General features: G+C 41.3%; 2 protein-coding genes across 12 annotated transcripts in view; one reads left to right on the forward strand and one right to left on the reverse strand.

The window, feature by feature from the left end:
• The window catches only part of LOC126183341 (uncharacterized), a 191445-nt gene extending 168223 nt beyond the window's left edge, over positions 1–23222 (reverse strand). For 2 of the 11 annotated variants that reach the window (XM_049925221.1, XM_049925216.1), the window contains exon 1: positions 23152–23209. The gene's annotated coding sequence lies outside the window, so the exon portion shown is untranslated. Of the gene's footprint in view, positions 1–23054; positions 23131–23151 lie in introns of those variants that run through there. The other 9 variants (XM_049925217.1, XM_049925218.1, XR_007536723.1 and 6 more) reach the window with 8 other exon arrangements.
• Positions 23223–23572: 350 nt separating this feature from the next.
• LOC126184676 (complex I assembly factor ACAD9, mitochondrial-like) overlaps positions 23573–26924 on the forward strand; it is a 107033-nt gene continuing 103681 nt past the window's right edge. The window contains exon 1 of the mRNA XM_049927163.1: positions 23573–23949. Coding sequence (XP_049783120.1) covers positions 23658–23949 — 292 coding nt within the window. The 5' untranslated portion in view covers positions 23573–23657. The remainder of the gene's footprint in view (positions 23950–26924) is intronic.

The following is a 26924-nucleotide window of genomic DNA, read 5'->3' on the forward strand; positions in this document are numbered from 1 at the left end:
CAGTGGAGTGTGTGCTGATATGAAACTATCCTGGCGGATTAAAACTGTGTGCCGGGCCGAGACTCGAAGGTAGGAGACGAGGTACTGGCGGAATTAAAGCTGTGAGGACGAGGCGTGAGTCGTGCTTGGGTAGCTCAGTCGGTAGAGCACTTGCCCGCGAAAGGCAAAGGTCCCGAGTTCGAGTCTCGGTCCAGCACACAGTTTTAATCTGCCAGGATAATTTCATCACTAAATGCATCTCTGAAAACTACCTAGAACAGATGGTTTGGAACTCCACTCATGGTGGAAATATATTGGATCTAGTAGTAATAAATAGACTTTTCCTCTTTGAGAATGTCCACATCAAGACTGGTATCACTGACGAAGATGCAGTTGTGGCAACAATGATTACTGAAGTAAAAAGGAAATCTAAAACATGCATAAAGATATATCCGCTCAGTAAACTAGTGTCCTATCTCAATTTGGAACTTGAACCTCTCACCACAAGGCAGGAGCATGTAGGGGAATTATGGCTCAAGTTTAAAAGAATAATTAACCATTCACTGGATGGATATGTACCAACTAGAACAGTTCATAATGGGAGAGCCCCTCCATGGCATACAGTCACTGTAAAGAAACTTCTAAGGAGACAGATCACTAAATAATGGGTGTAGAACAAAGCATAGGGCTATAGATAAAGAGATGCTGAATGGAACACATTTGGCCGTCGAGAGAGCACTGCATGAAGCCTTCAATGACTACCGTAACAGAATACTCTATAATGATCTTTCACAAAGCTCAAAAAAATTCTTGTTTTATGTAAAGGGTGTTAGCAGCACCAAAGTTAGTGCCAGGCCCCTAGCAAACAAGTTAGAAACTAAAATTGGGGGTAGCAAGCAAAAGCTGAAATGCTTAACTTTGTTTTCTAATGTTCCTATACAAAGGAAAACTCAGAATTGTCCCAATTTAATCCTCGTACCACTGAAAAGATGAGAGAAATAAGTATTAGTGTCAGTGTTGTTGAGTAACAGCAGAAATCATTAAAACTGAACAAAGCTACAGGGCCCGATGGAATCGCTATCAGATTCCCTACTGAATTTGTGGTGATCAGTTGGTTAGTTTAAAAGAGGGGGGGAGGGACCAAACTGCTAGGTCATCGATCCCTTGTTCCGATTAAAATAATTCCACAAGGGTGGGAATAAAATAATCGATACATACAAAAGAGAGCTGGAAGAAAGGAGAAACCCCACAAGAATGACAGAAGGGCAACAAACACTAAAATGGACAAAATCGGACAGAAACCCACAGAGAGACACAAGAAACAGGTAGAAGAGATCAAAACAAGAGAGCAGATTACCATGGCTGGCTGATCATGAGAATAAAAAGGAGAACACAGCCACTATGCAACACATTAAAACCTCCACCTCAAAAGCACTAGGGTGGAGGACACAGAGGAACAAAGGACATGTGCTAAAACTCAGATCGAATGATAAAACACACACACATGAATAAAATGTAAAACTAAAGCTGCTGTTGAGGCATTGTCACCCAACACTGAAGGTAGGGTGCTGGGAAAGTTAAAAGTGGGCAGTCCAGCAAGAGGTGGACGACCGTCATTTGTGAGCCACAGTGACACCGAAATGAGTCCTCGCGACAGAGGAGGTAACCATGCGTTAGGCACATATGGCCAATGCGGAGCCAGCAAAGGACAACTGATTCCCTGTGAGAGGACCAAATGGAAGACTTCCACACATTCGTAGTCTCCTTAATGACACACAGTTCATTGCGCGCACTGTTATGCCACTGCATCTCCCAAAGCCAAAAAAAAAATTCTGCGGCGTAAGACAGAACATAGGTCAGTTTTGGAGATGCCCATCTCAAGAAGCAGTTTCCATGTAGCCTGTTCGGCCAGCCTATCTGTAAGTTTGTTGCCTGGGATTCCGACGTGTCCTGGGGTCCACACAAACACCACTGAACGATGGGACCGTTCTAGGGCATAGATGGACTCTTGAATGGACACTACCAAAGGATGGCTAGGGTAGCACTGGTTGATAGCTTGTAGGCTGCTCAAGGAGTCAGTACACAGGAGAAATGACTTGCCAGAGCATGAATGGATGTGCTCAAGAGCATGAGATATGGCTGCCAGCTCTGCAGTGAAAGCACTGCAGCCATCTGCCAAGAAGTGCTGTTCAACATGTCCTCCATGAACATATGCAAAGCCTACATGACCATCAGCCATTGAACCATCGGAGTAAACCATTTCATGGGCCTGGTACATGCCAAGAATCGAGAGCAAGTGATACCGAAGAGCCGCAGGGTTAACGGAGTCCTTAGGGCCAAGCAAAAGGTAGAGAAGAATCTGCGGCCTAGATGTACACCATGGAGGTGTACATGAATGGACCTCGAGGAGAGGTGGTAACAGGAAGGACTCCAGTTGAGACAGAACGGACCGGACACGAACCGCAAGTATAAGCCCTGACTTGGGCCACCAATGAAGGAGATTAACCGCTGTGGTTGGTAAAAAGAGACAGTAATTCGGATGCACAGGAGAACTACGGACATGTGCAAAGTAACTGGCGAGCAGTTGTGCACGCCTAACATTCAATGGAGGGACTCCGGCCTCCACCAGGACACTGGTCACCGGACTCGTTCCAAAAGCTCCCATCGCTAGTCGAATGCCACAATGGTGCACTGGGCCGAGTAAACGCAACGCTGAGGGGGGCCACTAAACCATAAACCAGACCCACATAGCCAAGACAGGATTAAACAAGGGCTCTGTAGAGCTGCAGCAGCATAGAGATTTTTTTTTTTTTTTTTTTTTTTGGCACATTTCATTCCCTCCCTTATAGGGAGGGCGGGCCTTTTTAGAGCTTGCTATTTGCTCTTTTTCGGCCGATGGTGTTTAATGCAATTTTTGCTTTTTGTAGTTACATTTGCTTGCAATTGTGCCAAGCATTATTATTTTGGTATAATATGGATTTTACATTATTATTTATGAACAATACATGGTTTGTACTATTTGGATTTCAGGAGATATTTATAAGGTTCTTTTAGGAGACATATAGTTAAGTGTTTAAAAAGAGATAAATGAATAAATTAGGGTATAAGAAAAAATTATAAGTTTAACAAAAACATAATGATAAGGAAAAAAAATGTAAGTTAAACAAAAACATGATAAGTTTAGCAAAGACATATAAGTTGTAGGAAAACATATAGATTAGAAAGAAACATATAACAAAAACATAATGATAGAGAAAATATAAGTTAAACAAAAACATAGTAAGTTTAGCAAAAGCATATTAGTTGAATAAATACATATGGTTAGAAAGAAACATATAAATTTAAGAGGGTCATAACATAGAGCTATGTGCACCCCAGTTGGTGTTGCTCAGGTAGCAGAAGACATTGAGGTGCTGCCAGCATTTCCACTTAAGCTGACAAAGGCGAGGTAGCCAAGACAATCGGGCATTAAAAACCAGTCCTACAAATCGATATGTCTGCACTACAGTGAGTGGATCATCATTAAGGTAAAGTTCTGGTTCTGGATCATCAGTGCGATGCCGATAGAAATGCATGACATGCAACTTCACTGCTGAAAACTGGAAATGCAGAAGTCATCCGCATACAGAGAAGGTGAGACCAAGAGCCCTACAGCTGCTGCTATACCGTTAATAGCCACTAAAAATAGGGAGACACACAATATGGAGCCCTGCGGAACACCATCTCCTGAATACGGGGGCAACCATGGGAGGCACCAACTTGGGACAAGGAAAGTACAGAGCGACAGGAAGTTTTGGATAAAAATCAGGAGTGGGCCACGGTGACCCCACTCATACAATGTGGCAGGGATACAATGTCACCAGGTCATGTCATATACTTTACATGTCCATGCTAATAGCTGAGTGATCAGCGTGACAGATTGACGTCCTACAGGCCCAGGTTCGATTCCTGGATGGTTCGGAGCTTTTCTCCACTCAGGGATTGGTGTTGTGTTGTCTTCATCATCATTTCATCCCCATCCAGTGCACAGGTCACCCAATGTGGTGTCGAATGTAATAAGACTTGCACCAACGTGGCCGGACCTGCCCCGCAAGGGGCATCCCGGCCAATGACGCCAAATGCTCATTTCCATTTCCATATACTTTACGTCAGTCAAAAAGGGCTGTTCAGATGGCAGACTCAAGGGACACAAGATTATCAGTGGTAGAGCAACCCTGGTGGAAGCTGCCCTGACATGGCGCCAGTAGGCCATGTGACTCCAGGACCCAACCCAGCCGCTGACACGCAATATGTTCCAGCAACTTACAAAGAAAGTTGCTGAGGCTGATAGGCCGGTGGCTATCCACATCAACCGGGTTTTGACCAGGTTTGAGCACCGGAATGTTGGTGCTCTCCTGCCATTGCAATGGGAAGACGCCATCGCACCACATCTGGTTGAAGATGTCAAGGAGATGTCACTTGTAGTCCGACGAGAGATGTTTAATCATCTGACTGTGGATCCGATCCAGCCTAGGAGCTGTGTTGTGCAATGTGCAAGGGTGCAGAGGAACTTCCACTCTGTAAATGGGCTGTTACAGCATTCAATGTGGCATGTAGTGAATGAGAGGACTTTCCTTTCCATCTTCCGTTTGAGGGTGTGAATGGCTGGGGGAACAAGCCATTGATGTTAATGCCAGGGACACCTGTTAGGGTCTGGTACCCAAAATTCGTCTGATCTTCGTCCAGACTTGGGAAGGTGACATATGGCACCCAATTGTCAACACGTATCTCTCCCAACACCACTGTTTCCGTCATTTCACAAGCTGGCAAACACGGGCATGTAGCTGCTTAAAGGCTATTAGGTGCTCTACGGAAGGGTGCCACTTATGCCGCTGTAGATCTCGCCAACGCTCTTTATTGCCTCAGCGACTTCGGCGACCACCAAGGGACTGTCTTTCGCCGGGGGCACCATAAAGAACAAGGGATCGCGTTTTCTGCCATAGAAATGATTGTTGTAGAGACTTGCTCAACAACATCATCATCTATGGCACCATGTGGTAGAGATTCAGTAGTGACAGCAGAGGTGAAGGCTTCCCACTCTGCCTCACAGGTCGTGGTGTGCTCTCCAGTGGATAGATGGGAGAAGGACACGACTGCAAACCAAGATATCAATGGCTAAATATGTGGCATGTGTCACACTGAAATGTTTGGGTGCACCCATATTTAAGAGACAGATGTAGAGTTGGAACAGTAAATTTTCGACCTCCTACCTCGGCCAGTAAGTATGGCGCCACCCCACAAGGTTTTATGTGCATTAAAATCTCCCAGAGGTAGGAATGATTTAGCGAGTTGATTAAACAGTGCAGCCAATACGTTCAGGGGAACTGCACCACCTGGAGGAAGATATACATTGCACACAGTTATTTCCTGCGTTGTCCTTATCCTGACAGCCACAGCTTGTAAGAGGGGTCTGAAGGCGCACAGGTTCACTACATACCGAGTTCAGGACATAGGCGCAAACTCCACCTAACACTCGATTATAGTCTCTATGGTTCCTGTTATATCCCTTAGAGCCATGGAGGGCAGGGGTCTGCATTGCCGGGAACCAGGTTTCCTGGAGGGCAACGCAGAGAGCAGGTGTAAAGCCTAACAGCTGCCGTAGCTCTGCCAGGTGGTAGAAAAAACTGCCGCAATTACACTGGAGGATTATGTGATCATTAGCCTGGCAAGGTATGAAACACTCAATGAGGCAGTTTACGCCTCAGGGTCACCTGCTGCCACCGATTTATGGCCTGAGCAGTCTAGATCCATTGTGTCCGAGCGTCCAGCGGGATCTAGGTCCTCAGCGGATGACAGAATCTCCACCTCATTCTCAGACACAGAGCTTGTAGGTAGTGGTGGTGTGGGTGCCACAGCAGTGCCTTGGTTCTTGCGGGTCTTTTTCTTTTTAGGTTTCTCTCACTGCTCCTTAGGTTATTCCAGCTGGGAGGGCTTCACTGATTCAATCTCAGGGACTGAGAAGGACCGTGAAGCCCTACGATCAGCTACCTGTAGTTGCTTCAGCCACTGGTGGGTGTCAGCTTTGCCACTGGTAAGAACCTGGGAAGGGAGTGACCTAAGGGATCCCTTCCTGGCGAGAGGAGACAAAGAAGAATAACGCTTCTCCAGCTGAGAAGTGGGGACTGACATCCTGATGGTTTGGGCGGGGGGGGGGGGGGGGGGGTGTTGCTCCTGAAGTATAGGTTGTGCAGGAGCAACAGGGAGGTAAGTGCCCCCTACCATCAAGGGGGCAGGTGGAGTCTGACAGCTCTGAGAAGCAACTGAACGCGGCGGAACAGAAGATGGTACAACCATTGTCATAGCGGCAGCGTAGGTTGGCGTCGTATGCACAGGGTGTAGCCTCTCATATTTTCTCTTAGCCTCAGTGTAGGTCAGTCAGTCCAGGGTCTTGTTTTCCATTATTTTTCTTTCTTTCTGGAGAATCCTGCAGTCTGGCGAGCAAAGCGAATGGTGCTCTCCAAAGTTGACACAGAAAGGAGGCAGGGCCCAGGGAGTATTGGGATGTGAAGAACATCCACAATCCTGACAAGTGATGCTAGAAGTACAGTGGGAAGACATACAGCCAAATTTCCAGCACTTAAAGAACCGCATCCGGTGAGGGATATATGGCTTTACATCACAGCGGTAGGCCATCACCTTGACCTTCTCAGGTAATGTGTCACCGGCCAAGATGAAGGCACCGGTGGCAACTTGATTATCCCTCGGACCCCGGTGGATGCTCTGGATGAAATGAACACCTTGCCGCTCTAAATTGTCGCGCAGCACATCATTGACTGCAAAAAAGGATCCCTGTGAAATATGATACCTTGGACCATATTGAAGCTCTTATGTGGGGTTATGGAAACAGAAACATCCCCCAGCTTGTCACAAGTGAGTAACATCCAAGACTGGGCAGAGGATGCTGTTTTGATCAAGACTGACCCAGATCTCATTTTGGACAAGCCCTCCACCTCCCCAAACTTGTCCTCTAAATGCTCAAGAGAAAACTGATGCTTCATCATCATGAAAGATTACCTATCAGCTCTCGAACATACAAGGTACCGGGGCAAATAAGATCCACTGTCATCCTCAGCCTGCCGTTCCTCCCATGGTGTGGCTGGAAGGGGGGAGGGGATTTAGGGTTGTATTTCTTAGCATTGAAGTTAGACCTTGACCGCTTAGAGACTGCTGGTGTTTGATCACCAGCAAGAGATGATGTACTACACTTCATAGCGTGTCATCTGTCCCCATACCACCCACTCTGACAGGGGTCCTCCCCACGGGTGCCACCCAACCGTAGCAAAGGCCACCTGGCAGGATGGCCATTAGAGGAAGTCTCGATGCCCCAGGGTGACTGGCATCTACTCCTTGGCATGTGTGGGAGTTAATGATGCAGGCTGTGTGGTCAGGGAGCTACAACCAACAGGATACATGGCAGACGCACCACAACAGACTGGTCACCGTGCTGGATATCGGGCACAAACGAGCTAAGAAGTCCATTATTGTCGACAGTGCAGAAAGCGATACCTCACAGAGGGTGGACGAAAATGCACCCAGGAGGGTGAACTTGCCCAACAGGTGGAGAATGAGCGGAAGTGCAGATCCGTGTCAACAAAGGATGTGAGAGGTCTCAGTGCATGATGGACACTATGCACCAGGTAAGGTGCCCTTCCCCAATTGGCTCGCTACAGGGGACCACCACAAAGGCCGAAATATGAGAGACTCCTTTTAGCCATGTCTTATGATGGGCAGGAATACCTCGGGCCTATTCTAACTCCCGGACTCAATGGGAGGGGGGGGGGGGGGGGGAATCTGTGGCTGAGTTAGCCCCTCTTCTAACTATAACCTATAGTAGATCCCTTGAACAAATAACTGTGCCCAGTTCTTGGAGAAAAGCACTGGTCACAACCGTCTACAAGAAGGGTAGTAGAAGTGATCCACAAAACTACCAACCCATATCCTTGACACCGATTTGTTGTGGAATATTAGAACATATTCTGAGCTCAAACATAATGAGATATCTCAAACAGAATGGCCTCCTCCATCCTCACCAGCATGGATTCCGGTAACACTTATCATGTGAAACCCAACTTGCACTTTGCTCATATTATACACTGAAAGCTTTGGATCAACACTGTCAGGTAGATGCAGTATTGCTTGATTCCTGAAAAGCATTTGATTCAGTACCACACCTAGACTTATGATCAAAAGTACAATCATATGGGCTGTCAAGTGAAATTTGTGATTGGATTGAGGACTTTTTGGTAGTGATGACACAACATGTTATCTTGGATGGAGAGTCATCATCACATGTAGAAGTAACTTCGTGTGTGCCCCAGAGAAGTGTGTTGGGGCCGTTGCTGTTCATGTCTTATATTAATGAACTTTCGGATAATATTAATAGTAACCTCAGACTTTTTTCAGCTGATGCAGTTATCTGTAATGAAGTACTGTCTGGAAGAAGCTGCATAAATATTAAGTCAGATACTGATAAGTTTTGAAAGCAATGCAAATATTGGCAACTTGCTTTACAAGTTTAAAAATGTGAAATTGTGCACTTCACAAAACGAAAAAATATAGTATCCTATGACTAGAATATAAATGAGTCGCTGTTGGAATCAGTCACTCATACGAATACCTAACTTTAACGCTTTGTAGGGATATGAAATGGAATGATCACATAGGCTCAGTCGGGGGTAAAGCAGGTAGTAGACTTCCGTTTATTGGTGGAATACTTGGGAAGTGCAATCAGTTCACAAATGAGTTTGTTTACAAATTACTTATATGACCAGTTTTAGAATATTGTTCAAGTGTGTGGGACCCCTACAAAATAGGACTAACAGGGGGATATTGAACGTATACAGAGAAGGGCAGCATGAGTGGTCACAGGTTTGTTCGATCCGTGGGAGACAAGAGATACTGTAGAAATTGAACTGGCAGACTATTGAAGATGGACGTAAAGTATCCCAAGAGAGTCAAGTAGTAAAGTTTCAAGAACTAGCTTCAAACGATGACTCTAGGAATATGCTACAGCCCCCCCCCCCTCTCCCCCACCCCTCTCACCCCCCAACGCATCGATCACATAGGGATCTTGAAGATAAGATTTGAATACTTACAGCATGCACAGAAGCATTCAGACAATCATTCTTCCCATGTTCCATACATGAATGGAACAGGAAGGAACTGTGATAACTGGTACACTGGGATATACACACTGCCACACACTTTACAATGATTTGCAGAGTGTAGATATAGAAGTAAAATACATTTCTAACATAATTAACAACTTTTTAAAAAAAATATTTTGACTGGTACAATTTCATCAATATTTGTACAGGGCAATGACAGCAGGAGCATTATCACTAATAAAATTTAAAGTGCCACTCTGTAGTTTTATCAGCAAGCACTTGCAATAAAGAAATCACCACCAAATCTTAAACTAGTTCTTGATGAAACAGAAAAAAGAATCAATTACATGAAATCACATCCTCATCAGGGCCAATTTGTTTTCAATATTGTTGCAAGATTATGGGTGCAGACATAAAACACTAACGCTCCGCATTGAGGTTAGATGGTTATCTCAGGGTAAGACCTTAACAAGATCATTTGAACTAAGAGCTTATGTACAAGTTTTTATGCCTAACACTTCTTTTAAATTAAAGGACTGTTTGAGCTATGTGTCTTGGTTGTTCAAACCAGCTTTTTAGCAGGTATTTTTGAAAAAAATAATGAATTAAATCTATATTTACAAGGAAAAAAGAACAGTTTTCAATACTAATAACAAAATAACTGCCTCCAGAAAAAAAGTTAGATTTTGGATTGTTTGTGCTGGCAAGAGAGAAGCAGAATGTGTTTGTTGGTGAGACAGCAGACTTACTAAATGAAATATTTGAAGAATTGGTCCAATGTCTCCACAATATGTGCGCATCTTGCGTGGTATATTTTCCTGAAGACAAAACTGAAAATAAATTCATGGGTTCACAATACTTTTTTTTTACTGAATTTGCGGAAATCAGAAAATATGTCAAATGAAACTTGTGAATTCTCTTTAGAAATGAGATCAAATCATTGTTCAAAACAATTTCACTTTGAGATTTTTGGTGCAGGATTTATGATGAATATCCTGCTGTGCCCAACAGCAAACTTGAGTGAAATGAGATTCTCGGCATATGCAGCTACAAAGAGAGAATACTGTAACAAACTAGATGCCGAACCACATGTGTGTCTTTAACTGTCTTCTATCACACCCGACATTAAACAGTTTTTCAATTTAAATTGGAATCAGTACTGCGTTACTTTGTGTACTGTATTTATTTTGTAGTGTTTTGTATACTGTTGAGTGTATAATGAAATTTTTTTTACAATTTTTATTAAATGATTATAATTCAAGAATAAACATAAAACCAGGTTTTTCTTATTTTAAGGCTTTGTAAAATATTTCATATTTCAATTGGTTCCAGAGTCAAAAAAGTTTCAGAACTCCTGGACTACAGGAATCATGGGGAGACAGACTTGGACTAATATAAGAAATTCCTATACTCACACTTATCTTAAGTTAAAACTTTGATAAAAAATCCAATAGATATTGAGGCAATGGCAACTGAAATGACATCTGCCATTAAAACATCATACTTAGAAAACTGCCCAGTCACCAAGAAATGCACAAACAGGAATGTACCTCCATGGAACAATAATATGGAAACACAAAGGAAGCAGGTAAGAAGACTGTCCAGCTTTGCAAGAAGGAAAGAACAACAGGCAAAATATCAGGAGATCCTTGACACGTACAAGCTTGCTAATAAACAAAAGAAACTATCATCCTGGGATGGTGGGGTTTCGGGTTCTGCTAAATAGGTCAGGTGTCCACTTCACACAGGAGGTGGCTACACGGGTAGCATGGGCTGTATGGTGTGGACTGGGCGGTTTTATAGGTTCTACAGTCTTGGTAAAGACCAAAAAGGGCTCCAGTCTTAAAGGGTACAGGGCAAAGAAATGACGAGAATCGACCAAGCAACAGACGGTACTGTAGTTGTAAATTGTCGTAGTGGTGTTGGAAATGTACGAGAGCTTCAAGCACTGATAGAAAGCACTGAAGCTGAAATCGTTATAGGAACAGAAAGCTGGCTAAAGCCAGAGATAAATTCTGCCAAAATTTTTACAGAGGCACAAACTGTGTTCAGAAAGGATAGATTAAATAAAGTAGGTGGTGGCGTGTTTGTGTCTGTTGGTAGTAGTTTATCTTGTAGTGAAGTTGAAATAGATAGTTCCTGCGAATTACCATGGGTAGAGGTTATACTCAACAGCCATACCAAATAATAATAGGCTCCTCCTACCGAACCCCCGACTCAGAGGAAATAATAGCTGATCGCTTCAAAGGAAACTTTAATCTCATTACAAATAAGTACCCCACTCATACAGTTATAATTGGTGGAGAATTCAATCTACCCTCGATTTGTTGTTGAAAATACATGTTCAAAACCGGTGGTAGACAGAAAACATCTTCTGAAATTGTACTAAATGCTTTCTCTGAGAATTACTTTGAACAATTAGTTCACGAGCCCACATGAATTGTAAATGGTTGCGAAAACATACTTGACCTCGTAGCCACAAATAATCCTGATTTAATAGAGAGCGTCATGATGGATACAGGGATTAGTGAACACAAGGTCATTGTAGTAAGGCTCAAAACCATATCAACCAAAACCACTAAAAATAAATGCAAAATATATGTATTTAAAACAGAAGAAAAAATTCGGTTGGTGCCTTCCTAAGAGAGAGTCTCCATTCCTTCCAAGCTAATTATGTAGGTGTAGGCCAGATTTGGGTCAAATTCAAAGATACAGAATCAACAGCAACAGATAGATTCATACTGCATAAGTTAATAAGAGACAGGACTGGTCCACCATGGTACACAAAACACGTCAGAACACCGTTGCAGAAGCAACAAAAAAAGCATGCCAAATTCAGAAGAACACAAAATCTCCAAGACTGGCTAAGTTCCATAGAAGCTCAAAATTTAGTGCAGATGTCAATGCGAGATGCTTTTAATAGTTTCCACAATGAAATATTGTCTCAAAATACGGTAGAAAACCCAAAGAGATTCTGATCATATGTAAAGTACACCAGTGGCAAAAAAAAAACAGTCAATACTGTCACTGCGCGATAGCGTGGAAATGTTACCGATGATTGGGCCACTAAAATGGAGTTACTAAATACAGTTTTCTGTAATTACTTCATGAAAGAAGACAAAGTAAATATTCCAGAATTCAAAACCAGAACAGCTGTTAGCATGAGTGACATAAAAGTAGATATCTTAGGTGTTGCGAAACAACTAAAATAACTTAAGAAAGGCAAGTCTGCCGGTCCAGATGGTATACCAATCAGGTTCCTCTCAGAGTATGCAGACACAATACCAACTTTCTCTTCCGAATGCGAAAAAATTTTGTTGACACCCATCTACGTACGGAGAAATGATCATAATAATTAAGTAAGTGAAATCAGAGCTCGGACGGAAAGATTTAGGTGTTCCTTTTTCCCCACACGCCATTCAAGAGTGGAATGGTAGAGAAGTAGTATGAAAATGGTTCGATGAACCCTCTGCCAGGGACTTAAGTGTGAATTGCAGAGTAACCATGTAGATGTAGATCCTGGAATTCATTCTGTGAGGAAGTGGAACCTACAGCTTTCATGGCCACACTTCACAAACTCTTCACAAGAAAACCAACTAATCCCGGAGGTGCTCTAAGGCAGGAGAATGGTGGGTATACAAGGACAGCAAATGAAATGCTGGATACGCCCCTTACGACTCGCTTCTCTCAGCACAGTCTGACAGATAACACAGACCAAGATCCAATCCCTGTGAGATACTGGTTTATAGGTAACCAACAGGAGAACTGGGAATCTGTCAGAGAGAGTGTTGACATCAAGAAAATCCTGTGGGTAGTGAGAATGTTTCAACAATTCAAGTCACGAGGCTCAGATGGAATATTTCCAGCTCTACTGCAACAGGCAGGAGAGGCTTTGATTAGCCTCCTATCTGGACTTAAGTGTCAATCTAGCAGCAGCAGTCATTCCTAATGCCTGGAGGACAGTGAAGGCTGTTTTCATTCTGAAGCCAGGGAGAAGTTGTCAGACCAAGGCTCAGGACATGAGACCAATCAATCTGCCCTCCTTTCTTCTGATGACATTATCTAAACTGGTTAATGTACACATTAGGGAAAGAACCCGTGGTCTAAGGGTAGCGTCTTTGATTCATAATCAAAACGTCTTCGGTCCCGGGTTCGATCCCCGCCACTGCCTAAATTTTGATAAATAATCAGCATTGGCGGCCGAAGACTTCCGGCATAAGAAGTCAGCCTCATTCTGCCAACGGCCTTGTCAAAGAGAGCAGAGGAGCGGATATAGGTTCAGGGCACTCTCTTGTCCTAAGGGTGGGAAATTGCCCCTAAAGGCGGAAGAATCAGCAATGATCAACGACATGAGGATTCAGAAGGCAATGGAAACCACTGCATTAAAGACATGTAACGTGTATCCACAGGACATGTGGCCTGTAATTGAAGAAGTGTCATGATGATCTCTCCATTGGCAAAAGATTCCGGAATAGTCCCCCATTCGGATCTCCGGGAGGGGACTGCCAAGGGGGAGGTTACCATGAGAAAAAGATTGAATAATCTACGAAAGGATAATGTTCTACGAGTCGGGGCGTGGAATGTCAGAAGCTTGAACGTGGTAGGGAAACTAGAAAATCTGAAAAGGGAAATGCAAAGGCTCAATCTAGATATAGTAGGGGTCAGTGAAGTGAAGTGGAAGGAAGACAAGGATTTCTGGTCAGATGAGTATTGGGTAATATCAACAGCAGCAGAAAATGGAATAACAGGTATAGGATTCGTTATGAATAGGAAGGTAGGGCAGAGGATGTGTTACTGTGAACAGTTCAGTGACCAGGTTGTTCTAATCAGAATCGACAGCAGACCAACACCGACAACGATAGTTCAGGTATACATGCTGACGTCGCAAGCTGAAGATGAACAGATAGAAAAAGTGTATGAGGATATTGAAAGGGTAATGCAGTATGTAAAGGGGGACGAAAATCTAATAGTCATGGGCGACTGGAATGCAGTTGTAGGGGAAGGAGTAGAAGAAAAGGTTACAGGAGAATATGGGCTTGGGATAAGGAATGAAAGAGGAGAAAGACTAATTGAGTTCTGTAACAAGTTTCAGCTAGTAATAGCGAATACCCTCTTCAAGAATCACAAGAGGAGGAGGTATACTTGGAAAAGGCCAGGAGATACGGGAAGATTTCAATTAGATTACATCATGGTCAGACAGAGATTCCGAAATCAGATATTGGATTGTAAGACGTACCCAGGAGCAGATATAGACTCAGATCACAATATAGTAGTGATGAAGAGTAGACTGAAGTTCAAGACATTAGTCAGGAAGAATCAATATGCAAAGAAGTGGGATACGGAAGTACTAAGGAATGCGGAGATACGTTTGAAGTTCTCTAACGCTATAGATACAGCAATAAGGAATAGCGCAGTAGGCAGTACAGTTGAAGAGGAATGGACATCTCTAAAAAGGGCCATCACAGAAGTTGGGAAGGAAAACATAGGTACAAAGAAGGTAGCTGCGAAGAAACCATGGGTAACAGAAGAAATACTTCAGTTGATTGATGAAAGGAGGAAGTACAGACATGTTCCGGGAAAATCAGGAATACAGAAATACAAGTCACTGAGGAATGAAATAAATAGGAAGTGCAGGGAAGCTAAGACGAAATGGCTGCAGGAAAATTGTGAAGACATCGAAAAAGAAATGATTGTCGGAAGGACAGACTCAGCATACAGGAAAGTCAAAACAACCTTTGGTGACATTAAAAGCAACGGTGGTAACATTAAGAGTGCAACGGGAATTCCACTGTTAAATGCAAAGGAGAGAGCAGATAGGTGGAAAGAATACATTGAAAGCCTCTATGAGGGTGAAGATTTGTCTGATGTGATAGAAGAAGAAACAGGAGTCGATGTAGAAGAGATAGGGTATCCAGTATTAGAATCGGAATTTAAAAGAGCTTTGGAAGACTCACGGTCAAATAAGGCAGAAGGGATAGATAACATTCCATCAGAATTTCTAAAATCATTGGGGGAAGTGGCAACAAAACGACTATTCACGTTGGTGTGTAGAATATATGAGTCTGGCAATATACCATCTGACTTTTGGAAAACCATCATCCACACAATTCCGAAGATGGCAAGAGCTGACAAGTGCGAGAATTATCGCACAATCAGCTTAACAGCTCACGCATCGAAGCTGCTTACAAGAATAATATACAGAAGAATGGAAAAGAAAATTGAGAATGCGCTAGGTGACGATCAGTTTGGCTTTAGGAAAAGTAAAAGGACAAGAGAGGCAATTCTGACGTTACGGCTAATAATGGAAGCAAGGCTAAAGAAAAATCAAGACACTTTCATAGGATTTGTCAACCTGGAAAAAGCGTTCGACAATACAAAATGGTGCAAGCTGTTCGAGATTCTGAAAAAAGTAGGGGTAAGCTATAGGGAGAGACGGGTCATATACAATATGTACAACAACCAAGAGGGAATAATAAGAGTGGACAATCAAGAACGAAGTGCTCGTATTAAGAAGGGTGTAAGACAAGGCTGTAGCCTTTCGCCCCTCCTCTTCAATCTGTACATCGAGGAAGCAATGATGGAAATAAAAGAAAGGTTCAGGAGTGGAATTAAAATACAAGGTGAAAGGATATCAATGATACGATCGCTGATGACATTGCTATCCTGAGTGAAAGTGAAGAAGAATTAAATGATCTGCTGAACGGAATGGACAGTCTAATGAGTACACAGTATGGTTTAAGAGTAAATCAGAGAAAGACGAAGGTAATGAGAAGTAGTAGAAATGAGAACAGCAAGAAACTTAACATCAGGATTGATGGTCACGAAATCAATGAAGTTAAGGAATTCTGCTACCTAGGCAGTAAAATAACCAATGACGGACGGAGCAAGGAGGACATCAAAAGCAGACTCGCTATGGCAAAAAAGGCATTTCTGGCCAAGCGAAGTCTACTAATATCAAATACCGGCCTTAATTTGAGGAAGAAATTTCTGAGGATGTACGTCTGAAGTACAGCATTGTATGGTAGTGAAACATGGACTGTGGGAAAACCAGAACAGAAGAGAATCGAAGCATTTGAGATGTGGTTCTATAGACGAATGTTGAAAATTAGGTGGACTGATAAGGTAAGGAATGAGGAGGTTCTACGCAGAATCAGAGAGAAAAGGAATATGTGGAAAACACTGATAAGGAAAAGGGACAGGATGATAGGACATCTGCTAAGACATGAGGGAATGACTTCCATGGTACTAGAGGGAGCTGTAGAGGGCAAAAACTGTAGAGGAAGACAGAGATTGGAATATGTCAAGCAAATAATTGAGGACGTAGGTTGCAAGTGCTACTCTGAGATGAAGAGGTTAGCACAGGAAAGGAATTTATGGCAGGCCACATCAAACCAGTCTGTAGACTGATGAAAAAAAAAAAAGAGGGAAAGAAGGTCAACTGAGGTTCCTCTACAAAAAAACCAAAATGCATATCAACTGCACAAATCATGTGAAACAGCTCTACACTATCAGGACATTGCTCTCTGGATCTATCTGGATATTGAACGGGGTTTTAGCAACACAATCTTTGAATCAATGGTTAGAGCTGCAGAAGAGCATGGCATCAAGACAATTATATGCAAGTGGATTAAAACTATGCTGAATAGAAGAAAGGTAGAAGTCACCATGATTAAATAGAAAATGGCAATCAATGTCATCAGATGATATCCACAAGGAGGGATTCTGTCCCCAATACTATGGAACCTGGTGGGAAATGAACTGACCGCAGGGTTAAAAGATGATTTAATCATCTTAGTTATTCGCAAATTTGCAAATACTGTTAGAACAACAGCACACTGTATTCTGAACATTGTGCAAAACTGGTGTAGGAAACACAATTTAAGGGCCAGTCTCACAAAAACTGTTTTAGTACTGTTCATGATGAAACATGTTCAGGACATATACATTTATCTCCACCTCTTCAAGCAAAATTCCACCAGCACAATGGGTAGTGAAGCTTTTAGGGGTAAACCTAGATGAAAAACTAATATCAAACCCACACATAAAGTTTGCCATGTTTCATGCCAAAATGTGCTCTCAGATGCACTAGAATGGCCTGTGGTAAAAACTTGTGTCCAGGAGCATGAACTGGATACACATCACTGTAGTAAGACCTATGATAATTTATGGGACTACAGTATGATTGAATGAAGAAGAACATAAGGTGGTTACCAAGGAGCCTGAGAAGGTGCACAGATTGGCCTTCTTAGCTATAGCAGGCAGCATTAGTAGCACACCCACTGCTAGAATGGTGACTGGTGCTACGCATGCCCACATTACATCTTTGGGTTACAATGGAGAGAGTGACAAGGCATACAGGTTAAAAACAGGAAACCTTTACGATATCAACGATCCCACACCAGTATCATGTATGAGGTAAATATGGTCAGGGAAATGCCAGTTGAGCATACACTAACTTCCATTTGCTTCAAGAAACTTCTCAATGTCACACCTGAAAGTAGGGAGCAGTGGAATAATGATCCACAATACTGTTCATCAGATGTAGTTGGGTTTACTGATGGGTCAAAAACACATGAAGCTGCTGGGGCTGTGGTAAAGGAGTACAGCATAGACCAGAGACCACAACCTCTCTAGGGAAACTGGCCACGGTATTCCAATCAGAGAGATTTGCAATGAGAGTGTGAGAGAAGGAGCTTGTATGTTAAGTGCTACAAGGATCACACCTGCACGTGACAGGTGAAGAGAAAGAAACTCCCACATGATGAGGGGGATGAAACCAAACCAAATTTACTCTTCCAATATGAAGCACTGGGGGCCAAAGAAATAGAACATAGGGTAATTAATCCCTCAATAAATTTTATCTAATAAAGCCCTAGTAAAGGATCTCCTATTACTCTTTTAAGGGTACAGGTTGGCTTTAATAGAATTACAAGGACAGAAATTGCACAGTAAATTCAGTTTCAAGGCTTGCAAAGGTGGCCTAACATCACTGTTGGTTAGTCTCCCTGTGTAAATCAAATCAGATTACTCCTAAATACTTATACGATACGACATGCTCTAGATGCTGACCACCAATCTTCAAATCAGATGCTACCAGATTATTTCTCTTTGTTACAGGTAATATCTTGCACGTCCAACAGCATCACTAGTGAACAATCTGATAGTTTTGCTGACCATATCTTACAAATCACTCGTATACATTGCGAACATCAGAGATACTATCTGTACTGGGAATACTACACACCTGTTGTCAAACATGTGATATTTTTATCACAATGTGTTTTGGTACTATGTTGTAGCATTATGAAGTGCTATAACACAAGTAAACAAATCGATACATTGCAATACTACCCATACTGACAACCATATAAAAATATTTATACTGTCCTATAGTGTAACATACCTTAAACCTTCTATGCCATTAGGCATTGTCAAAACTAAAAACTCAGCAGTAAACACACACTGTCAGACATAAAACTCTTCCTACTATATCTCATGTTGGCATGTATATTCTCAAGGCATAGTTGTAAACTAGAGACCCCAAAGTCAACAGTCAAACAACCATTTGTTATTGGGTCTTCCCTACACAGCTAATGAGAAAAGACTATAATACAAGACTTTCAGAAATATCTGTTGACCAAAATAAATTGGAAATAGCATGTAACAAAACTTTGTTTGGTCTAAGAGTTGTCTGGGCTAAAAATAAGACAGTTAAATGAACATTTTAATTACAGGAAAGGGCTACTTGAATCTTGTCACATAGCTGTACAAGGGATCACTGCAAACCCATATTTAAAAATTTGTGTGTGCTTACAATACCATCCCTATACATATACAAACATGTGTTAATGACAAAGAACCATTATTGGAGACCTACAAACTAACAGCAACTAAGCAACTCATATTCAAAAACACGTGGCCCACTTGGTTTCATTCTTTATAATGCACTGCCAACATACATAAAAAGGCTGGAGAAGGAAACAGCTATGAGAACAGAGTTACAAACATTTCTTGTCGAGAAGTATCTCTACAGTGTAAAATGTTAAGAAGTATTTCTACAGTGTAAAAGCAAACAGAGGTAATGCACAAGTAGGTCTAATAAGAAAATAAGAATGTGGGGTCACCTACTATGAATAGCATAGTGAACCCATTATTGTAGCCCAGATAAACACAAAGCAAACACCCATTACAGTCGAACAAGTTTATATCCCAACTAGTTCCACCACAGATGAAGATGAGATTGAAAGAATCTATCATGAGATCAAAGAAATTATTCATGTAGTTCAGGGAGACTAAATTGTGATAGGCGAGTGAAATTTGGTAGTACGAAGAGGAAGAGAAGGAAAAATGGTAGAAGAATAAGGACTGGGGGAACGTAACAAAAGAGGAACCTACCTGGTAGAACTTTGCACAGAGCATAATTTAATCATTGCTAACACTTTGTTTATGAATAATGAAAGGAGGATGTGCACGTGGAAGAGACCTGGCAAAATTGGAATATTTCAGTCTGACTGTACAATGGTAAGACTGAGATTTCAGAACCACATTTTAAGCTGTAAGACATTTCCAGGGGCACGTGTGGCCTCTGACCATAACTTATTGCTTATTAACAGTAGATTAAAACTGAAGAATTTGCAAAAATCTTGGAAATTAGAAAGATGGGACCTGGTTAAGTTGAAAAAACCAGACGGTTTTGACAGTTTCAGAGACAGCATTATGCAATGACTCATTACAATAGGGGTAAGGAACAGAAGATGGATCAACAGCTTTGAGAAATGAAATAGTGAAGGAATCAGAGGAATCAGTATGTTAAAAAGAATAGAACTAGTAGAAATCCTTGGATTAATTGTTGATAGGAGAAAATATAAAACTGTAGCAAATGTAGCATGCAAAAAGAGAATGCAAGCACCTAAAAATGAGATTCACAAAAAGTACAAAATGGCTAATCAAAATTGCCTAGAGGAAATATGTAAGTGTATAGATGCATGTATAACTAGTGGAAAGAGTGATACTGCCTACGGAAAAATTAAAGAGGCCTTTGGAGAAAAGAGAAGCACCTGCATCAATATCAAGGACTCAGACGGAAACCAGTACTAAGCAAAGAAAGAAAAACTGAAAGGTGGAAGGAATACATAGACAGGCTAGACAAGGGAAATGAACTTCAGAGCGATATCACAGAAAGGGAAGAGGAATTAGATGAAGATGAAATAAGAGATATGACGCAGTGGGGAGAATTTGATGGAGCATTGAAAATCTAAATTGAAACAATGCCTCTGGAGTAGACAACATTCTCTCAGAACTGCTGATATCATTGGGAGAGCTAGCCCTGACTAAACTGTTCCATTTGATGTGAGAGATACACGAAACAGGGAAAATACCCTCCAACTTCGAAAAGAATGTAATAATACCAATTCCAAATAATGCAGGTGCTGACAGGTATGAATATTACCAAACTATCAGTTCAATAAGCCTGAATGCAAAATACTGACAAATTATTAACAGAAAAATGGAAAAACTGCTAGAAGCCAACCTTGGGGAAAATCAGTTTAGGTTGTGGAGAAATGTAGGAACTCATGAAACAGTACTGACTTTATAACTTTTCTTAGAAGACAGGTTAAGGAAAGGCAAACCTACATTATAGCATCTGTAGATTTTAAGAAAACTTTTGAAAATGTAGACTGGAAAATACTCTTCAAAGTCCCGAAAGTACCAGCAGTATAACACAGGGAGTGAAAGGTTATTTACAAACCAAGCGGCAGTTATAAATGTTTAAGTGCATGAAAAATTAAAGGGGAGCAGTGGTTGAGAAGGGAGTGAGACAAGGTTGTAGCCGATTCCTCGCCAATGTCATTCGATCTATACATAGAGCAAGCAGTAAAGGAAGAAACTAATAATAACAATAATAATAATTGGAATAATAATTACAGCTCAGAGAGAAGAAATAAAAACTTTGAGCTTTGCCAATGGCTCTAGATTATTTCTGTCAGGGACAGCAAAGGACTTGGAAGGACAGTGGAATGAAATGAACAGTGTCTTGAAAGGAGACTGCAAGATGAATATCAACTAAAGTAAAACAAGGTAATGGGATGTAATCACATTAAATAAGGTGATGCTGAGGCAATTAGATTAGGAAACAAGACATTAAAAGTAATATGAGTTTTGCTATTTGGGCAGTAAAATAACTGACAATATGAATTGTAAGACAGGTAATGGCAAGAAAATGCGGGTGAAACATGGACGGCATACAGTACAGACGAGAAGAGAATAGTAGCTTTTGAAATATGGTTCTACAGAAGAGTGCTGAAGATTACATGGGTATATCATATAACCAATGATGGAGTCCTGAATAGCATTGGGGAGAAAAAAACAATGTGGCTTAACTGAACTAAAAGAAGGGATCAGTTGACAGGACACATTCCGACATATCGAGGGATCACCAATTTAGTTTTGGAGGGAAGTGTAGGGGTTAAAATTTTCGTAGAGAGATCAAGAGACAGATATAGTAACCAGGTTCAAAAAGATGAAGTTTGCAGTAATTATTTGTGGATGAAGAGGCTTGCACAGAATAGAGTAGTATGGAGAGCTGCATCAGTCCAGTCTTCGGACTGAACTAAAAAACAAACAAACAATCAGAGAAGGCATTTTGTTACAACATTAGTTGTGATAAATACAGAGCTGACACGTGCTCATGTTTTCAGCATTGTTATATAATGTGCTCGTATGTGTACATTTAGCAGAAGTGTAATATTACAAAGTTAAATGTTCTAAGTATATCACTGATTACACTTCTTTTTCATGTTGTAAGCACCTTGTAGACTAGGTACATGTGGTAATTTTCCAAACCGTAAACAAAGTGAGGTAGTTAAGTCAGTGTTAATGCACTGGACTTGCATTCAGGAGTAGCAGGTTTTGTACACTGTCCAGCCATCCTGACGTGAATTCTCCATGGTTTACCCAGGATGCTAAGGTGAATGGGGATGTTCTAATTGATAAAGCCATTGTCAACTTCCTGCCCTAAATTCCCCTAAAGAAAAATGGGAAAAAATCTAGGGTTTAATGTCCCATTGAAACGATCATTAAGAGATGTAGTATGAGCTCAGATTGATTCGAGGATGAGGAAGAAAATTTCAAAGCAACAACCCTGGTATACGCCTGGAGCAATTTAGGGAAAACATAGAAAATATAAGTCAGGATGGCCGGACACAGATTTGAACAGCCGTCCTCCCGAATGGATACAGTTTGCCAACCACTGCATCACCTCACTCGTTGTGCTGAATAGTATAAGGACAAATAAAATCAAAGACAATGAATACTTGGTGGGTGATGTACTTTACCTCATTATGAAAATGAAAAGTAAGCTATTTTCTTAAACGAAGGAATGAGTTTCACATCACAAGGACATATGTATTGGGCATGCAGTTTAACTAATTAACTAGAGGCAGCATTAGGCATGACTGCTTCACCTTCAACTGACAATATATACTTCCATTTCAGTATAAATTTTGCTACTGTTGGTATTTATTTTGAAAGATGTTGGGATATATTTCACAAACAATTCAACTTTATGTTCTGTATGTTGCATTCTCTGACCACTTACTTTAGTCTTTCACAGAGAGTACATATACTGCAAAATCAAGAGTTCCTAAAAATAAATAACCTGCTCGGTTTTATAATATTTTAAGTAGTGCCTTGGCCATACCTTTCATAAAGTTGTAGAATTAATCTGATAACCAAAGAAAGTTTCTTGTCTGTCCCAAATAACAAATAATTTTATATATATTTCTCGTATTGACACAAAACGTAAAAAAAAGAGAAAACGTGCAAGACGTACAAAGTAAAACGTCACAGGACTATAGTAAACACGAAAAGTAGTTTGGTCAATTATTAGTATGCACTGATTTATAATCACATGACAGTCCTGACGAATACCTGAGAAATGAAAATCAGATTCCACTGTAATCAATATGACGTTTCAATACTAGCAATGCGCGCACTATATTACTAAATTACATGAAATAAAACTTACTTCTGTATAATCAACCAATAAAAAAAGGATAGCTATTTACTACGTAGGCAAAGATTAACGATCAGAATTTGGCACAGATTAGAGGCGGACGAATTAATCGTAGGCGCAAAAAATATATTGACCTTAAAATGTTAGCTAATAGGCATCACTATTAAACCATTGTTAAAACTAAAAAAGCTATTAGCAATACGAAATTATTTGTTGCTTTATTATAAAATTAAACAGACATAGAGTAGGTGAATCAACAAAACTGATTGTTAAGAGCAAATTTGAAATATGTTAAAATATAAGTGACTGTCAGTAATATTTCAAGTATGTAACAAGCTGAATGTTGTGGTTTAATTTAGTGTTTCCTCCAATCAGTTTGTCACGTTGGTAGTGGTTCAAAGCTTCGAATTACATTTACTGTGGTCACGTTGTTTGTAAACATTGTGAACATCTGTGAGTTGTGTGCATGTGGGAAGTGGGTGTATAAAGTTTATGACACTTGTTATGTTAAGAATACAATGATGAGCTTTAGTAAGTTGCGACACTTGTCGCGAAGAGTAATCAGTTCGTCTCGGGTATCACGTCAGCTGTCTCAAAAACTTACGGAAGATGCTGTTAGTGTAAAAACTGATACCGTTACTGAGGCTCAAATAAGTGGAAAGCCGAAATTAGACAGACCACCATTCGTGAAGGGCTTATTTTTAGGACATTTTGACGCTAATGTTCTAACGTATCCAGAAGTTTTGGACAAAGAAGAATTGCAGTCTCTTAATGAACTCGTGGCACCCGTCGAACGGTTTTTCTCCGAAGGTGGGTGAAAAATGTAGAACGAATGAATACATGCGACTCTTGAGATGCTTTTACAGTAGCATTCACTATCTAGATATCCAGTTCGAGAATACCATAACCTCTCTCTCTTTGTCATTCGTTTGTTTTGTAAATTGCGATGGTAAAACGGTGTTTACTTGCTGTACTGTTCCAAGTGGACGTAGTGTAACATGCCTGTCACCCAGGGAATCCTAAAATTATGATTCATATTTTTCTTGGCTTTTGTGCTAAGTGCCGTGAAATAATGTGTCGATAAGATCAGTGCCAGCTATATAACAAATATTCGCATTACGTCTCAAACCGTACTGATAAGATACCTTAAATTGTGTGGTCGAGGATACTCTGTATAGCATTAAGATTTCCCCTCTTTTGTTTTCCGTCCACAAATGTTTCGGGTCAATAATGACGCGGTAATATTAGATATAAGCACGATTTTCAGATCAATGGAAGCGTCCAATTCAACCCGTCTGCTTTGCCTCTTTTCATAATGATGATGTGTGTGACGTCCGTACGCCGCGGAGTTTTTGACTTGGTTGTGTTTGTAGATGTGGTGGTGTGGTTGGTGGTACCCTCTGGTGGTGGGAAATACAGAAGCGTCCGACTCCATCCGTCTGCTATGACCCATGACGTCACTAATGTGGCGGAAACGACCATAGACTCCAATATGGCGCCTATGACGTCTTTATGTAAACATGACCACAAACACGAAAATACATTGAAAAACCACCATACACACCTTCCACAAAAAACTAACGGGACAAGCGTGGGAAATTAGGGGTTTTTGGCTGGGGACAAAGTAAAATATAAGCAAATTTAGACACACACCACCATACCAGACCACACAAAACAACGAAAAAAAAAACAACAAAACAGAACTCCCCAAATTTCACTAAACACAATATGCTCTGTAATCGGACACTTCCATTGACCTATATAGCTCAACAGCAACTCCTGATACTGGAGCACCCACAGGAACCACACATTGGAATCTAACACTTCCTTTGACCTATATAGGTCAACAAAAACTGCCGATACCAAATCATAAAATGCAAAACTACAACCACGTCCACAACCATAACTACCTCAAAAAACACAACAAACCAGCAAAATTGGAATCGAACACTTCCCTTGACCCATTATCCTTACGACATCTCCTCATACAGCTGCCCCTGGTCCGAGAAGCTGGAACTTTAGTAAGCCTCATTTCTTCATGACACACTAAACACTTCACGACTTCATCCAAAAATCCGAATAGTCGAAGAAATTTTACTAGAGACGACGCACTGTCCCCCATCATCGTCGTCTACCGAAAACTGTTGACCTTGTCAGCCATATCCTTACCTATCAAAGACATAAACAAAGCAATTTACCAAAATTCACACACAATGAACAGAAAAAAAACTACAATAACGTCGACATAATAAAATCATAATCGTTAACTTGCCAAAAAATATTCTAATGAAAGCACAGTCATGACCGATACCACACACGTGCAATGCTACCATGCAAATGAACCCCATATGCCACATAACACATTACCCATAAACATACCACCAGAGAGAACCACCGGCCACAACAATAAGCCACCTATAAACACACCACATACACAAACTAAACCAAAAACATCACGTAACACACAACACATAAACACACCACCAGAGAGCATCACCATTCACATCAAAATGACACCTACAAACACACCACTCTCACAAACTAAACTCCGCACCGATGTGACATCACACAACACAACAGCCTTACTTCACAGGTAGATGGGTGGAATTGGATGCTTGCCGAGTTCAACGTGTCATACTGGATTCATTTGAGGTTCGCTTGTGATTGTGGTAACACAGGTTTGAGTTTACGTAGTTTGTGCGGTAATGTGGGTTGTGGAAGTGTTTTCAGTGAGTTATTAAGGTGTTTTTTGTGTGTTAGGCGCTTTTGTTAGGATTTATTAGTTTCATTTTTGCTGTGCTGTAGGTATGGCAATGACAGTGAAATTCATAAGCATATCATTGCGTTCGGAGATGGGTGAAGATATGATGTCTGTCGTAAAATTTCTGCAGATGTTTGGTCTGATTGCAGAATATGTTAGGTAGGGTCGACTGAAGCGTCCGATCTCACCTGTTGGCGCGATAGTATCTGGTGGCTGATTAGTCACAGTACATGGTTCGAGAAATATAGGTTGGCTATGAGAGAGATTGTTTTGCTTAGTTATTATTTTTATTATAGGTCCTCTATAAGTTTTTGTGCGCATGAGAAGTTGTGAGTGAGAGAACTGTTTTGGATTTGTTGTCATTTTGTCAAGAGGTCTATTCAGAGTATGTCAAGTAGAGGGGGAAGTTGGTTGGATCGGGGGTGGTTGTTGAAATTGATGGGTCACAGTTTGGTAAGAGGAAGTATGGGACGGGCAGCTCTTGGGCTGATTTGTGGGTGTGGGGGGAGGGGGGGCTGTTATATTGGTGGCTGGATATGCTGATCGCATTTTTAAGGTTTTGCAAGGTCGTAGTGAGAGGGAATTCGTGCGTTTGATTGGGGAATATATTGAGGAGGATAGCACTATAGTTTCTGATGCATTTTCGTCTGATAGGGGATCGGGGAAGAGGGGTTATAATGATTTAGCAGTTAATCACATTATTATGTGTAAGTATTATGAAACTGGGTCTTGTACTAACATGATAAAGGGGTTTTGGGGTGGAAGGGGGCGATTAAATCAGTGTTATAGGAAGGGGGAAGAGACGCTCTTCCAAACTGCAACCTCATTTAGATGAGTATTGCTGGCAGAAGAGTGCCCCTGATAGTTATTGTATTTTTAACTTTTTTTTTAGGGGTTGTGGGTAGGATTTATAGGCCGAGGGTGGTGAGTTAATAGGGTTGTGTGTGTGGTTTTTGGAGAGGGAGGTTGGGGGTATTGTTTGTGAGGGTGGGTTTAATGGGGCAAGTTATGGTTTGAGAGGGTG

This window comes from Schistocerca cancellata, chromosome 4 (genome assembly GCF_023864275.1).
Source record: "Schistocerca cancellata isolate TAMUIC-IGC-003103 chromosome 4, iqSchCanc2.1, whole genome shotgun sequence".
NCBI classification, from domain to species: Eukaryota; Metazoa; Arthropoda; class Insecta; order Orthoptera; family Acrididae; genus Schistocerca; species Schistocerca cancellata.